Consider the following 15,114-nt stretch of genomic DNA (forward strand, 5'->3'; position numbering starts at 1 on the left):
TTTGAAATTATATGCAATTCATTGTAAGTTACATTTATGTTGACAACAAAAACATATAAAAACTAACCCCATAATGAAGCACAAAGAATCTCTGAGTTAAATCGCTTCTTATATTTGCGAATTTCTGGCATATCAGCAGTAACAATGGGTGCACTATCATTCAAATGAGGATTCACATTCACAACAGAAACCTTGCGATCATCTCGAACAGAGCTTTGGCCGGCACTGCCGACTTCCTTGAAAGAAGCCTGTATAAAGAAAAAGCAAGTGGAATGAAACATGTAGAAATGTATAAAAACACAAAAATAATGTAAGCTAAAGTTCAACTAAGTTGATGCCAGGATGGTCTAAACTGGCTTCATTTGACAGCTGGTTGATATGGCAAAAACGAAAAGTACAAGGTACAGAAGTTTTGTTCTCTATGAGCACTGAGTAGCCTGATCTTCATTACCTAAGTCGTATGACTGGGTTTCCAGCATATGAGTTTGTCATAAGGTTAATCTTGAATTTTGCCTTAACTTTGTAACAGTAATAAATTATAACATTGATCAGAATTCAATAAACTGGATTGAATTCAGTTAGTTTTTGAAGCAAAAATAATTACATGAACTAAAATATATCAACAGCAGGAGAATAGAATCTCTGGTTTGCTAGCTCAAATGTCATACACTAATGTATTACGCGAATCTCGCCCGATGTCTTACTTCTGAGTCAGAAACATCATGTCGATGAGAAGCTAACAAATCAGGTAACACTGATGATGATCCAGTACGCCGATCCCAACTTGACTGACTACCCGTCATTGCACTGCTCTCCCTCATAACATTCCCTGGATAATTGTGATCCATGCCCTAAATCGCAAAGTCAGCAGATAATTTAATGTTGTTAAAAAATTTTTATTCTTCAAATATATGAGAGCACCAAAAAAAAACTAAAATATATTCTAATTTTTCTCTTAATTAAAAATTTTAAATACCCCGGCATATTGACTTGGGGGAGTTTCGCTGACATGTTTCTGCACCATAGTGTTCTGATTTGACCTTAAAACACAGATTATATTTTATCCAGATGAAACTGTAACAGTCCAATACGAAGGAATCCTGCATTAACAACTTGCTTAATTAACTTTCATGTCTTCAAATAGTATTATTTTAAGTGAAAAATATCAAACAAAAAAGTTGTTGATGAACTAATTGTACAGAAAGATATCGTTGAAGCGATGAGTTGTAGATCAGTTTAAATTTGTTTCTTAAAATTTTTCTAATGTTTCCATGTACTAATCAAACAAAACAACAACTTAAGCGGATAAGAGAAACATGAAAATTCGTCAATTAAAAACAAACTACTAGTAAGAATTAATATTTCATCTTATCATTACATATCATTTCCAGCAGGCATGTTTTTGATGTTAACAAAAGAATCATCACTATCACTACTCTCGGAAGATGAAGAATAAGATGTTACTCGTTCTGGGTGTCGGCCAGTGTTTCTGTTATATTATCAAAGCTGTAATTATTATACAAATATAAACTAAAAAGATATAAACTACATATGTCAAAAATGGATGGCGTAACCCATTTCAAAGTACTTGGGATAAAGTAGCCTGTTTTTGGCCAATAGTCTAACATTACATGGATGAGTTCTACTTGTTACGGATGCATTCTCACCTTTGTGGGTTGTTGGCCATAGCTTTCAGTTGAGCTGCCATCCTGCCAAGATCAGAAGATTTCGGTTCGGATGGTTTCTGCAAACTGGGATCTTGCAGTGGCCCTGAGGTAATAAGTTTATAAAAAGCAGCATGATTTTGCCTAAAGAATGCCTAATGCAGTTCAACATTTACTTTCACGCCTGTCGCTTTCTCCATGGTCAGGTCCACTAATTAAACCTCCTTCTCTTTCTACATGAGATCTCATTGAAACATTTGTAGCAGGACTTGCATCCTAAAGCAACAAAAATCACATAAATACAAAGGTTGAAGAATTTTGACAATGACATTGAAATGTAAAAAAACTGAAGCAGCAATTTTTTCACGAGAACCCAATGAACATTTTTGAAAGGAAAATCAAAATTTCAATATTTGCTACATACATTAACAAGAAAAGAATCCACAGACTGTGAGGGCACTGTCATTGTGCCTCCGAAAAAGCAGCTTAGCACCGTCACGTGGCATTCGTGAGAATGCAGCATTGTTTCTTTTTTATTTGTTACCATATTGCAAGAGCTTACAAATGTTGTAGCTTATACATTATCTGATATTCAGAAAAGCTGAAGACATCTAAGTTTGCAATCCAATTCCCAACATACCCACGCGTCTCTGACATGCCATTATATTCAATATCAGTTGTTGCGGCCTTATATTTGGAGACATTTTTGTACTGTTTGTTCTATCATATCATCCGTATGGTATATAAAATTAATCAAAGCAATACAGTATGTTGGACCAGTGGTTACCAAATTTCAGCCCGGATCCAAAGATTAGTTTGTCCGGCCTACCTCACTGTGCCACAAATGAGGTTATTGCATTGCACAAAATGAACAATACACTTCAGGCAATATTTGCCATTCTCCCTTGCATTTGCATGAACTTTTTTTCTCTTGAAGAGTAGGGTTTCACTTTATTTCTCTCCATGGATACAACTTGGGGTGTAGTACTTTTGATAAGCAGCATTGCCGCCAACGTGTGTAAACCCAAAAACTTATCAGCTATTATTTGTATCATAGCCAAGCTATCCTGAAGGTTTGATGGAAATCAGAATGATAATTGTTTTTAGTATATATTAAGTACCAAACTAGGTACTATACATCATAACCTACAAATCAAATACCATGAAGTTATAATACTATTTCAACCTATGCAGAATGCAAGACAATGAAAGCTTGACATAACTATTGGCATGAAAACGTTTTGATTTAGTCCTTACATGTGATGCAGTTTGCTTTGGAAGATTCTGCGAAGGTGACCCTGGTCGGTTTCTCTTACTTCTCTCTTCAATTTTACGAGCCCACTGTGGCTTTTCACGTGACTGTGGTGGCAAACCTGGCCTGTGCTAGAGACAATAAAAAATTTCGATGAAAATAATTACGTTTGGTTGCACAAAAAACTAAAAGTATTAAAAGTAAAACTATAGTAAAATAAAAAAACAAGATAGCGGTTGGCACTCTGAAGGTTAACTTTATTTTTGATTCTTCTACAGTCTACACTTTACATCCTTTACAAGTTAAACTATGTATCATATGCAAGTCTGCTGTTACCGGATCAGGCTGCGGTCGCTTGTCGTCATTGGAAGGATAACCTTTGACCATTTCAGCAGCTTCCTGTAGTCAAAAAAATCATAAAATTAGTTAAATTGATTGTATCAGGTCAAAAATTTCTCAGCTTACACATATGCCTTGTTTGTACCTTTTTGCTAGGTATAAAGAACCTAGCAAAAACATTTAAAACCTTAAAAAAAACTTTTTAGCACAAGTATAGCACACATACTTTCAAACATACCTTTCTTTGCTGAAATCGCTTCTGCAGCAAGTTTTCTTCATTCTAATAAAATATGTGTAAAAAAAGTTAAAGCCATTAAACGACAAATCTTTTAGAATTTTCAAACAGAATTTTTTTTTGTTTATTCTACCATGAAAGTTGAAATCTTTAGAGGAAAGTTATTTGTAATATTTCTAGCAGTCTTTCTAAATTTCCAAATTTTTGTTGTTTACATTAAAAACTACTGTCGGTTTTCAAACACAGAAAATCAATTCCTCACCCGTTTCCTCTCAGCATCTAATCTACGTCTTTGTTCACGTGCCCTTTCTTCTTTTTTGGCTTGTTCAACACGTAAATGTTCTCTCTAAACATAAATATGACAAACTATAAATCTATTGGACTATGGTTAAGATTAGTAGTAGCATAGGTATTGCATAATAAATCTAAGAATAATATACATTCCACATCGCAAAATGGCAACACCATAATACACCCGGTGGACCAAAAAAACAATAACACTTTCGTTTTATAGGTTTTCAAAAAAAGCATAATTATCGATTAGTATTTAAGATTGTTATGTGATATGTATGTACTACTCATTGATTCTATTTGAATAAGGTTTGTAAGGTCATCGGGTAACAGACTGATTATGACATGTCATGAAGCAACCTGTATCTACAATTGACTCAACATGGTGCTGCGAGCAGGATCTGTAACAACGTGGAAAACATTGTTTATTGAGATAGACATGGCTGAGGAAAGGGCAGTCATATATGCTAACTTGTTTGCAGCAGAAAACCTGAATGACACCCATTTGGGTGACTTAACAGATGCATTCCTTTCTAACTTACAAAAACCGTCAATGGGAGATTGATTAACCACATTTCGTCATGGGCACTCTTGTGTTAGGTGAGTGTCTCATGAACGTTCACAACTGCCGAAATTTCTCACTGCTACATTTAAACTACATCAGATCAGGGCATCAATGACTAATCAACAATGTTGTCATTTTCTTGAGGACTGGAAATCAAAATCAAAATCAAAATCATGCATAATGTACAGCCATCCCAAATCCCTCACATTTTGTGCCCCTAATGTGATAAAACTGTATGCGATACTGTCATTAACACTCCACCTCTTCTGGTTGAGTCCATCAGAATTTCGAACCTTGACGGAAATTTATTTATTACTTCACATAAAGAATACTGTTACCCAAGAATCCAATATTTCGATGCTGCGCATGCAATTAGGAAACAACTTATAGAGTCCCACTGACACTGTCCCGAAATACAAAGCTAATCTTCCAGGCTATAGCAAAAGAATGTGAATTTTCACGTATCAACGAATAATGTAAACATGTTCTCACTGACTCCCATGTAGAAGATCAATTCATCAGGGGTCTACATAACAAACAAATTCAAACAGACATCCTATTACGAGGTGATATGCCAAAGACAATTGAGGACGTCAAAAAACATGCTTCCGCTTTGGAAGCAACAATACGTGAACACGGCATTCTGTCTAGCCCCGACTAAAGCCATAGCTCTCTTTCCAAAATCTCTGATTACAAGCAATCAAAGAGACAACCTTGGAGTTGCCAAACTGTATCTTAATACTGCCATAGATATGGCTCTACTAAACTCCATCCTTGCTCAACCTCATGTTCTGCTTGGAACCAACAATGTCACACGTGTAAAGGCTGGAACCATTTCTAGCAAAGTTTGTGAGAGTAAACGCCTTAATCGACGAATTCTTCAGCTTCGGAAATCAGCTCTATGCCTAAACAAGATAATAATTCTTCACTCAACTGTATCTTGGTTACTGACGACCAGCCTCTTATTGTGTCACTCACACAGCCAAGTAAGTGTCCAACTGGAGAAATAGATGCATGGTTAACACCAGTGATTCCAAACAATCACGACAACAATTCTTCAATGCTAAAGACTGTATTTTCTCGTAGTGGAGCCGGAGTTGGCCTAGCAGGCCTGAATCACCTTAAACAATTGCGAGTTCAACAGAGAGACCTCCTTCCCTGCAAGAAATCATTTCAAGCTGATGGAGGAAACCCACTTGTTTGCAATTGCTTTTTAACAGTGCGTTTTCAAATTAGCAAATATACAACATAGCAACCGTTATACTTTTGTGTCAATCCTATAAAACCTCATATATTTTAGTAAACAGCCTGTATAGATATGCGAATAATTCCTCACAATTTTCTTTTTCCAATGCCAGATGAAACTATATCAACCATTTTCGGAAAAACTAACTAACATGCCTCTGAATGATTGCAAACACGACTCCCACCTCTTGAACGACCACTCCCACCTCTTACAAAAACCGTCAATGGGAGATTGATTAGTGTGACACACAGTGACACCCAGTGTGATACCTTTTGAGCCCATTGAAGAAAATTTTCGTAAACTGAAACAATATTTGTTAGATACGTTTGCATCATCTACCTTCAATCGATCGGCTCCTTTTTCGCAAAGGTCAAGGGTTCTGGCTCACATTCACATAAAACCAGACACAGCCTCAGTTGCTAGGCATACACTTATCCCTGTGCCTATCCATCTGCAAGATGATTTCAATCGAGGCTTAAAAGAAGATGGTAGGCGTGGCATCATCGTCACAGTTCCTGCTGACACCCCCACCACTTGGTGTCACACGGCTATAATCATAGAAAAGAAGAATGGAAAGCATCGCCACACTGTAGATTTTCGCCATCTCAATGCACAGTGTCTTAGAGAAACACACGTTCTACTGGGATGACAACTTCCAAAAAATATTTAATTCTTCAAAAGAACAACTGATCAATGCTGTATTCAAAGGCATTCACACTTTTGACACTAAGCTGCCGCCTTGCATTAGAACAGATTGGAACAGAGACGGCTTGGACTACCTTCTACTCCAGAAACACTGTTCATGCATCCTTGACAAGGACAAGCCAACTTGTTGTAACTCAGGATGGCAAATCACATTCGCTGACTCACGCTTCACCACTTCGACTGAAAGCAGATACTCTCCCACCGAAGGTAAAGCTCTAGCAATCTCCTCTAAATCATGCTAAGTTGTTCATCTTGGGATGTAAAGACCTCACAGTGATTACCGACCACAAAACTCTTTTGGGCGTATTAAAAAAATCAAGATCTTGGAAACATTTAAAAACCCTTGCAACATTTAAAGAAGAAAACATTAAGGTTTCAGTTCCAAATCAAGCATATTCCAGGCAAGTTACACACAGGAGCAGATGTCATATCTCAGTATCCAGCAGTTGCACACATAAATACGCACATAAAGCGTACCTAGTTTGGCATCTGATGAGGGACTGTTAAGTTATGATATGTCAAGGAATAAGGTGGTTTTATACAATAGTATCCAGACTTATCAAAAATTTATTTTTGCTCAACCTTAATTACTAGCAGGGCATTTACGAGTGTACATTGTTACTGTTACTTCCATCCATTGTCATAATCTATAATAACTACCTCGTCACCCCTTTTATCCTCTTTTTTCTTATCCAACTTCTTCTTTTGGCCATCACTGATTTCCTGTTGCTTATCCCGTTTTGACAACTCAGATCTATGAAATAAATTCCACAGTAACATAATGTACTTTCCCTTGTGGAACTCAAGAAACCAGTTGAAAAGGTAAACAATGTACTTGCTTCCTTATAAAAGCTGATGAAAACAAAGTCATTTACAAGACTTTAAGGCATTACAAACACACTAAGACTAAGTAATAGTAAATATTCTATATTTAACCTATATAATTATCTTGCCTTTCTTTATTTTCCTGCTGTAATTTAAGAAAATTCCGCCTCAAAGTGGATTCACCGGGTGCAACTGCAATTGAACTTGGGGAGCCTTCTTCTGGTGGTTCTTCAGTTTCATCCTCAGAGCCACTATACTCATATTCTGTTTCTCCAACTGGAAGAACATGACATATTTAATACCTAATGTAACAAGGGCTGCATCACTTTGCTTACTTTTCAAATTGCAATTTTCAAACAAACGCAACTCAACAAAAGCAAAGTAGGATATTAAATAATTTGAAAGCCATTACTGTGTTGTAGTTTATTACTCTGATGGAACTCAGTTTTTGGACTATTGCGTATTGCAACAAAGCAATCTTAGCAACTGCATATACTTTTTAAGCAAACTGTAGTTGTCAGTGTCTAACAGACTAATCCAAAAGCTTACATATATCCTATGATGCTGTTAGTGACTTTAAAAATACATCACAGGCTACATGCAATTGGCCAAAAAATTGACATGCTGATTTAATTAATATTCTGATAGAAATGATACTTAATCATATATTAGCGTTTTTTAAAACAAATTTATCCCTTTAAGGAGCATCGTTTGTTTGTGACAACATCAAGTGATTCATCATTCTGAATGGCAAAAGATAGGTGGTTAGAGAAATTTAAAAGGCAATTTCAGTCTTTCAAAACATCATTAAAACACGTGGGGCCGGTTAATAATGAAAATTTAATGCAACTAATTGAGACATGTGTGTTGTCAAGTAGAATATAAATTGCCGTGGCGTAACGATGTTACATTGGTATGTCTTTAGCGTTGCTATTGACATAAGTTCGTAACATTCAACTCGTTCAATGCTGTTGCTATCACAGACTGTATTTACAGTGCTTGCAATGATCATCTAACGTTATTTCGTACATATGATGTTATGTAGTGCCAGAACGTTGCTACGTCCCACACTTATCTGTGTTTGCAATGAACAAGCAGACCATCACTAGTAAGTAATAATTTAATGCATGTTATTTGCCATTTGCTAATCGCCAAACTGCCGTGCTTTTAGCAACACATCGGACCATGATAATACAAGTAGAAAATGATATCATTATGAAATCAAATTGAGAACTCCATTTTCATTCCATCTTAGCTATTACAAGTCATTACTAATGCAATTGTTTGTGAACCATGGAGTATCTCTGCTGCCTTAATTAGATAACTACCTATATGTTAATCCATAAAACCAAAAGTCATGTATTTAGGGAATTCACATATTTCGAAATCTAGACCAAAAAATTTCAAACTTTGTCGCCTATGCTATGCACTGTAAGGGGATTTTAGTGCTAATTGTTAAAACAAAACCTAGGATGTACTAATTTGAATCTATTTTGCACAGTTTAAAAAACTGCCATGCTGGGTCACTTCAGGTCAATATCGCATGAGGTCATCGTGTAATTTTCACAAAAACATCATGGCATTTCCAACAATTTTTTACAATATTAGTCTGGTCAAATTGGAAAATATGTTTGGTAAAATTTGAAAATACAGTATACATGAAAACACATTCAAGTCCCAATGGCTATTGAAAGTTAAATAGTTACATAACCAGATCTCACTGTAATGTGAGATCACGTTATAGCCAGTTAATGAGACCCCCTATTCGGATTAATGGGATCTCACAAGATTTATCGGTCACACACAGTTAACAACAATAAGAATACACCTAACTGAAATCAAAAATAACAGCAAGCCTATTTATATGGCTGAGGTATATCAAAGTACAAGTCAATCTAAAATTATTTTTCTTTGACACAACTAAGCCAAAGTATTTAATTTCAATTGAGTCTGAAAAAAATGAAGACAGAAAAGTATAATTTTGACCAAATAACCAACAAATAGCTAAAAAGCAATGAGCTTTAAGCCCATAATACTTAAAATTATGCTGCTGTTAATAGCAAATTACCATCATATCAAGTGCTTAAATCCAACCTCCCAAACCACTGATAAGACTAAGAAAACAAAACAAAATCTAAGTTGCAAATTGTAAAATATATGAACCTAAGTTGTGACAGATGAGTTTAACTTTGTCACTTATTAACAGTTTTACTAAGCACTCCCACATAGAAAAAAACGAAACTCAAATGTAACCGAGTTTAAGTGATGCAAGCCAAATCTGAACAGTTTTCACTTTACTATACCCAGGCCATTTTCATCTACCAGATCTGCAATCCAATAATAAAAACATAATTTGTTTGTCTTGACAGCATTATGCCACAGTACCACATAATGATTTTGAAGACAACAATAATAAAGTGAAATGTTTTAGACAGATTTGCTACAGAAAAAAAACTTTAATTGCAATGACAAAATTATTCATTGTAGACATGAATAATGCAACTAATTAACATCTGACTATGTCTAATACATAATACGATAAAACGGTATGATAATAACTTATTGTCCTTACTCTTTTTTCTTTTTGTTCTATCAATGTGGTCTTTGAGTTGAATTTTAACCTGACGTTCATTTGGTTGCTCTTTAATAAATGGATGCTTCAACAAATCATCTGTATTGGAACGTTGATGATAGTTTTTGATCAAAGTTTTTTCAACAAAGCTCTGAAACCTAAAAAAAGACATATATACAGTATATATATATATATAAGGCCATGTTCAATTTTATAGTCCATATTCACCCCAAGTTCATGGCACATATTTCAATAAAAAGCAGTTTTATGGGGGAGGGAATAATTTTGAAAATGGCCAGGGTGAAATGAGTACAAATTTTAGATATTGATTTCTACTTACTGGAAAAGTTTGGGGTTGAATGATGTATAAATAATGTTAACAACATATTTATTACTTCAATTGAAGTCAAAATTGTTTTAGCGTTGCTGTCAAACTTCAAGGGGAACGTCACTTAATACGAGTTACAAACAAAAAGTAGTAGTTGTCCAGCCAACTTCAATACGAATCGAAATATTAACGTGGATGTTCTAGAGATGAACCTTCCCAGCCAGTTCCCAGGCAAACAGCTGAAGTGTGTTAGTATTATTTTCAAATTTTCAACACAAACACTAAAGCTTAAAAAAGCTGTTATAATTGTGAAAAACTTCAAGCATAAATTTAGCTAAACTTCCTATGTTACAAGATACAAAAACAGGTGATTTGGTGTAAATTTTAAATGTTAGGTATGATAGTATGTGTGTTAAATTTTACACGCTTTAAGGATGTCCATCTGCTAGAAGTAGCTTTGCTTAAAATTACAAAATTAGTGAAAAAAATTACATTCAAAATCTGAAATTTTGCGTTTAAATCCGATTTTGAGCTGTTATTGCCAGATTTTATTAAACCACTCACATACCAAATTTGAAGAACGTCCGATGTTATTTACGTCAATTAACGCACCAAACACGCAAAATAAGGAGACGAAGAAGAATAGCAATGCGCAAAACAATACCTATTGAAATTTTCGATTTCAATCTGAATTTTCGAAGTTATAATTATTTTAAATCTGTACAATTATATGTGAGAAAAACTCATTAGTTTAAAAGCAAAAAAATGTTTTAAATTGCCGAAATTTGATGGATTTTTTTAAAAAATGATGAAATTTGTGGTAAATTTCCATAAAATCAAAATTGAGAACTACATTTACATGCTATTAATAGTACTGTAACAACTAAACTTCAAAATCTTTTCAGATGCTTGGCAGTATAAACATGAAAACTTTGTTAAAAAAGAATGACTGAGTTTTTAATCATGAAATAATGAGCTGCTCATTTCAGTACTTATAATGATATTACATTTAACTGAGATTTCCACTGGTGTGCAAGAATTTAAAAAACTGCATACCGTTAACGCATAGACTAGACAGCAAATAACCACAGTTTTAAATACTAACATACCGCATTGTCCATTTCTTTTCGCGCAAACGTGGTGGTGTGTTACGAGGAATAAGAAAAAGTGCTCTCATTGGATGCATATCACACAGAGCTGAAAATACATAAATAAATGTTACTACTATCACAAAAGCTCTATTCTTACTGCTAGTTTGGAAATAATGGAGCTTACATTATGCATTTTTTCAATTAAAAGAAAGCCATTTTGAACTTTTTTACTAAAAAGTGGACAATTTAAGCAACCTTTGGACCTAAAAACTGAGACTTTTCATTAAATGAGACAGCATAGGAATAGCATATGTCAGTCAAGTCATGTTTATGCTCTCAATTAAAAAACCTTAAATGATATATGTCATTCCGCTCTTGCCACAAATCCACTCAATGGAAGCAATAGTATGTGTGGTGTATGCATGCTTGTTGATAAGCTCAGCCATAATCATATGTGATGTGTCCATACAGTGGCGGAGCCAGCCAGGGGGACAAGGGAGACATACGAAAATTCTGACTTAAACTTACACTTCGTGTTACATATCGTCCATGTATGTAACATGATACTTCTCTTTCCGCACAACATATTTTTACTGAGTTGGCAGTAATTTATAGTGTTTAACTTACAGTTTCGCACAATTAGATTAAGGATTCATTGTATAATGGAACTGGATTAACACTTCAAAGTTTTAAAACTGCAATTCCCTTATTACGACACACTTTCAATTATTCGGTCAACATCCAAGAATGATATAACGTTTTAGCGTAATAATACAACATAACAGTAAGACATCGTAAAACAATAGAAAAATATCTTTCAAAAAGTAAGTCAGTAAGATGCATGTTGCTTAGATCGCATTTGGCGAGTACACTAGTGTCAGGACAAAATAATGATGTTAGCCTTGAATCATCGCCACTTGTTACAGTGGCTATTAAAAATTGCCTTTAAAAATTGGACCTTGCAGACCTCTTGCTAGTGATTTGATTATGAGCGCATATAATCTGACCGGGTCGTGAAGGTTCTACCAACACTGGTATGGTAAGTATGACTGGCTAGAATACTCCCCTAAGCAAGATGCCTGTTTGTGCTTTCTTTGCATTTTGAACAGTAAAGTCGCTCACACTTCTTCTCCTTTTAGCAAAACTGGTGTGCGATCCTGGAAAAAATGCGATAACAACTTTGAGCGACATTTGAAAACTGCTGCACACAAAACCTATGTCAGTTTATGGCAAGCCGACGTTTGCCAACATCAGTCCAAAGTCTCAGAAACGTTGCCTAAACAAATTGCTGAACAACAAAAACATGAAGTTGCCGCATTAAACAAAGCAGCTTTGTTGAGAATATTAGATATTCTCCTAAACTTACGCCATCAAAATTGCCAAATGCACAGGCATGGTTAGTCATCTTTTTCTTAAAATTGGGTAAATTTTTTAAAGTTTCTTGATTTTATGACAACTTACGATCCTGTATTGAATGAGTGAAAAGGAAAGCTTTCTTGTCTTAACGCAAATTACACTAGCCTCATTATTCAGAAAGAAATGATTTAGTCCGTGAGCGACTACGTGTTGGTTATGGTACGAGAGTGTATTAAAAAAGCAAATTTTTTTACTGGACTGTGGATCAAACTACAGAGATTTCAGTTCATGAGCAGTTGTCCGTTTATATAAGATTTGACGACTGAAATGAAAAATTTCTGAAAGATTTTTTAACTTTACTCAGGTTCTACTAACAACCGCATCAACAATTTACCACGCAATGGTGACAGGAATTAAGGATTTATGCCTTGAAATTAATAACAATGTTGTTCAGGGTTATGAAGGCACTGCTAACACAAGCGGCTGCTACAATGGCAAAGTAGCTAAGCTTCAGGCTACTGATCCGAAAGCAAATTTATATCCACTCGATGGCTTTCAAAAGATGATGCAGTACCAACATTTCTAAATATTCAGTTAGCGTTCTTGTCGACAACTTCTTGCATTCAGCAAAAAAATCTTATTTCATATAAATCTTGTCAACACATCCAAAAATATTTCTATCAGTATTTTAGCTCATTCAATGCCACTTTTATTGCTCTTATGCATCATCAGCTACTTTCTCTTACAACTCCTTTGCACAAAGATCTTCAGCGAACGCCTGTGTATCTTATAAAAGCCAATGACATGGTAGCAGCTTTGAAGGATCAACTGCAGCACATGTTGTTTTCTGAAAGTTTATGCTTTGACCATTACAGTCAAGCCCAAACTGCATTGCTTCGTATGTTAGCGAAGAAGCCATTCCTTGCAAGACCAGAAAAATGATAGCAAATTTTTCATGTGACTATCATTTGCAGCAATTTCACGGAATTGTTACAAATTTAAATGAGCTTCTTCATGTATATTTTTCTTCACAAACGTTCAAGGTTTTACTGTCACTTTTCGCAGTCAGTTTTATTTTCTGAAAATCGTTTCTATTATTTCGAGGGCAAGGCAGTTAGCACGATTGAGATCCACAACAAAATAAGATGGTTGACAGATTTCTTTGATGTTGATAAATACGATGCTGTCTCAGAACTCGATTTAATTATTAGGGTGTTTAATAACAAGTATGTCGATGTAACAACCATTGAATAGTTGGCAGAGAAAATCTTCTCTTTGAGCTTGCAGCAAAAAATATTCTGCAATTAGGAAAATTCTCATTATTGCTGCAACGCTTCCAGTTACATCAGCTTCTTCTAAGCAATCCTTTTCAAAACTAAAATTCATTAAACCTGCACACTAGTGAAGGTTGCGCCAGGAGCAGTTCTCTCCATCACAAGTAGCAGTCCTGTCCTGTAGTAGAAATATCAACATTTTACTTAGTGATATCATTGACCACTTTGTCTCAGCAAAATCTAGACGTCTAAAATTCATCTGACTGTAAACATTCATGCTTAGTTTTTACTTTTGTTTGACTGCAGTTAATTCATTTTTTTGTTTTCTTTCAGCTCTATCTGTTTAATCACAAATACAGAAAATGTTGTTGAATGAACATCTTAATCTACATATTTTTTAAGAAATTTAAGGTAACCATACAAGCGTCAATGTCACTTCAATCATCTTCAGCCTACTATATTTTGCATAAATTACAACCTGAAGCGTAAATGCAGTTTTTACACGGTAATGTGCATCAACAACAACACGCCTAACAGTGGGTATTGAAACATGATGTGTTAATGAAAAGGAAACAATGAAAAGGGTCATAATATTACCGCAAACAGTACTAAGCCTTGAAAAATTTTCAACTGGTTTGGTGCAAAAACTGGGAATTTCCTGTAACTAGCTAGTGGTAACGTAACTGTTTCCCCAAGCGTCAAATTCTGGCTCCGTCACCGTGTCCAGATATTCCAATTACAGTTTACTGACCATTTTTTTACTTATCATCTGGATATGTTGTACTGCAGTTATCATTCATCTTTAAAAACAACATAATTTGCTAACATTTTAACATAAATAAACAAGAAATCCACAAAAACGCATGTACCATGCATTGAGTACCACTGATCAACAAAAAATATCTTGTACGGTGGAAGTAAGAGGTTTCGCAATGTACAAAAAAAATGTCTATTGATGCTAGGCAGATCATTATTCGAATGTTTGACATGATATTTAGAATAATTTGCAACCAAGGAGGGGCGTGCCTCCGAGAAATCAATAACTATGGTTTGATGGATGATGTCCTAAACTACAAACAAAATTATTTTAACAAATAAAAAATGCTTGACACTACATTTTCTCTAAGTTAGTTTAAGATGAAACAGCAAGCTTATGTAATAAACCTATCTACGAACAAGATGTTCGTTACTGACAATGCATTGATATGGATGATGGTCAAAGTTCTTTTTAATGCTTTGTCAGGATTACTAGCAGGTTTTACACTAGCTGGCGAAGTTAAACATGCAATAAACACAGTTCAGTATAAAACTTCTTTACTGTAAACAGTATAGCAATGATAACGGCATGGTTTTGCTCCCAGTTCTACATGA

At 35.0% G+C, this 15,114-nt stretch overlaps 1 protein-coding gene across 2 annotated transcripts in view; it reads right to left on the minus strand.

The window, feature by feature from the left end:
• Positions 1 to 15,114, minus strand: part of LOC143448894 (misshapen-like kinase 1) — a 36,793-nt gene that overhangs the window by 3,808 nt on the left and 17,871 nt on the right. The window contains exons 7-20 of one of the 2 annotated variants that reach the window (XM_076948823.1): positions 11,132 to 11,219; positions 9,695 to 9,852; positions 7,251 to 7,398; positions 6,958 to 7,051; positions 3,753 to 3,836; positions 3,494 to 3,535; positions 3,253 to 3,315; positions 2,922 to 3,047; positions 1,841 to 1,940; positions 1,668 to 1,770; positions 1,379 to 1,489; positions 977 to 1,040; positions 705 to 851; positions 68 to 248 (exon numbers count right to left, since the gene is read on the minus strand). In XM_076948823.1, coding sequence (XP_076804938.1) covers positions 68 to 248; positions 705 to 851; positions 977 to 1,040; positions 1,379 to 1,489; positions 1,668 to 1,770; positions 1,841 to 1,940; positions 2,922 to 3,047; positions 3,253 to 3,315; positions 3,494 to 3,535; positions 3,753 to 3,836; positions 6,958 to 7,051; positions 7,251 to 7,398; positions 9,695 to 9,852; positions 11,132 to 11,219 — 1,509 coding nt within the window. The remainder of the gene's footprint in view (positions 1 to 67; positions 249 to 704; positions 852 to 976; positions 1,041 to 1,378; positions 1,490 to 1,667; positions 1,771 to 1,840; positions 1,941 to 2,921; positions 3,048 to 3,252; positions 3,316 to 3,493; positions 3,536 to 3,752; positions 3,837 to 6,957; positions 7,052 to 7,250; positions 7,399 to 9,694; positions 9,853 to 11,131; positions 11,220 to 15,114) is intronic. The other variant, XM_076948824.1, reaches the window with a different exon arrangement.

The sequence above is a fragment of the Clavelina lepadiformis genome, chromosome 3 (genome assembly GCF_947623445.1).
Source record: "Clavelina lepadiformis chromosome 3, kaClaLepa1.1, whole genome shotgun sequence".
Classification (NCBI taxonomy): domain Eukaryota; kingdom Metazoa; phylum Chordata; class Ascidiacea; order Aplousobranchia; family Clavelinidae; genus Clavelina; species Clavelina lepadiformis.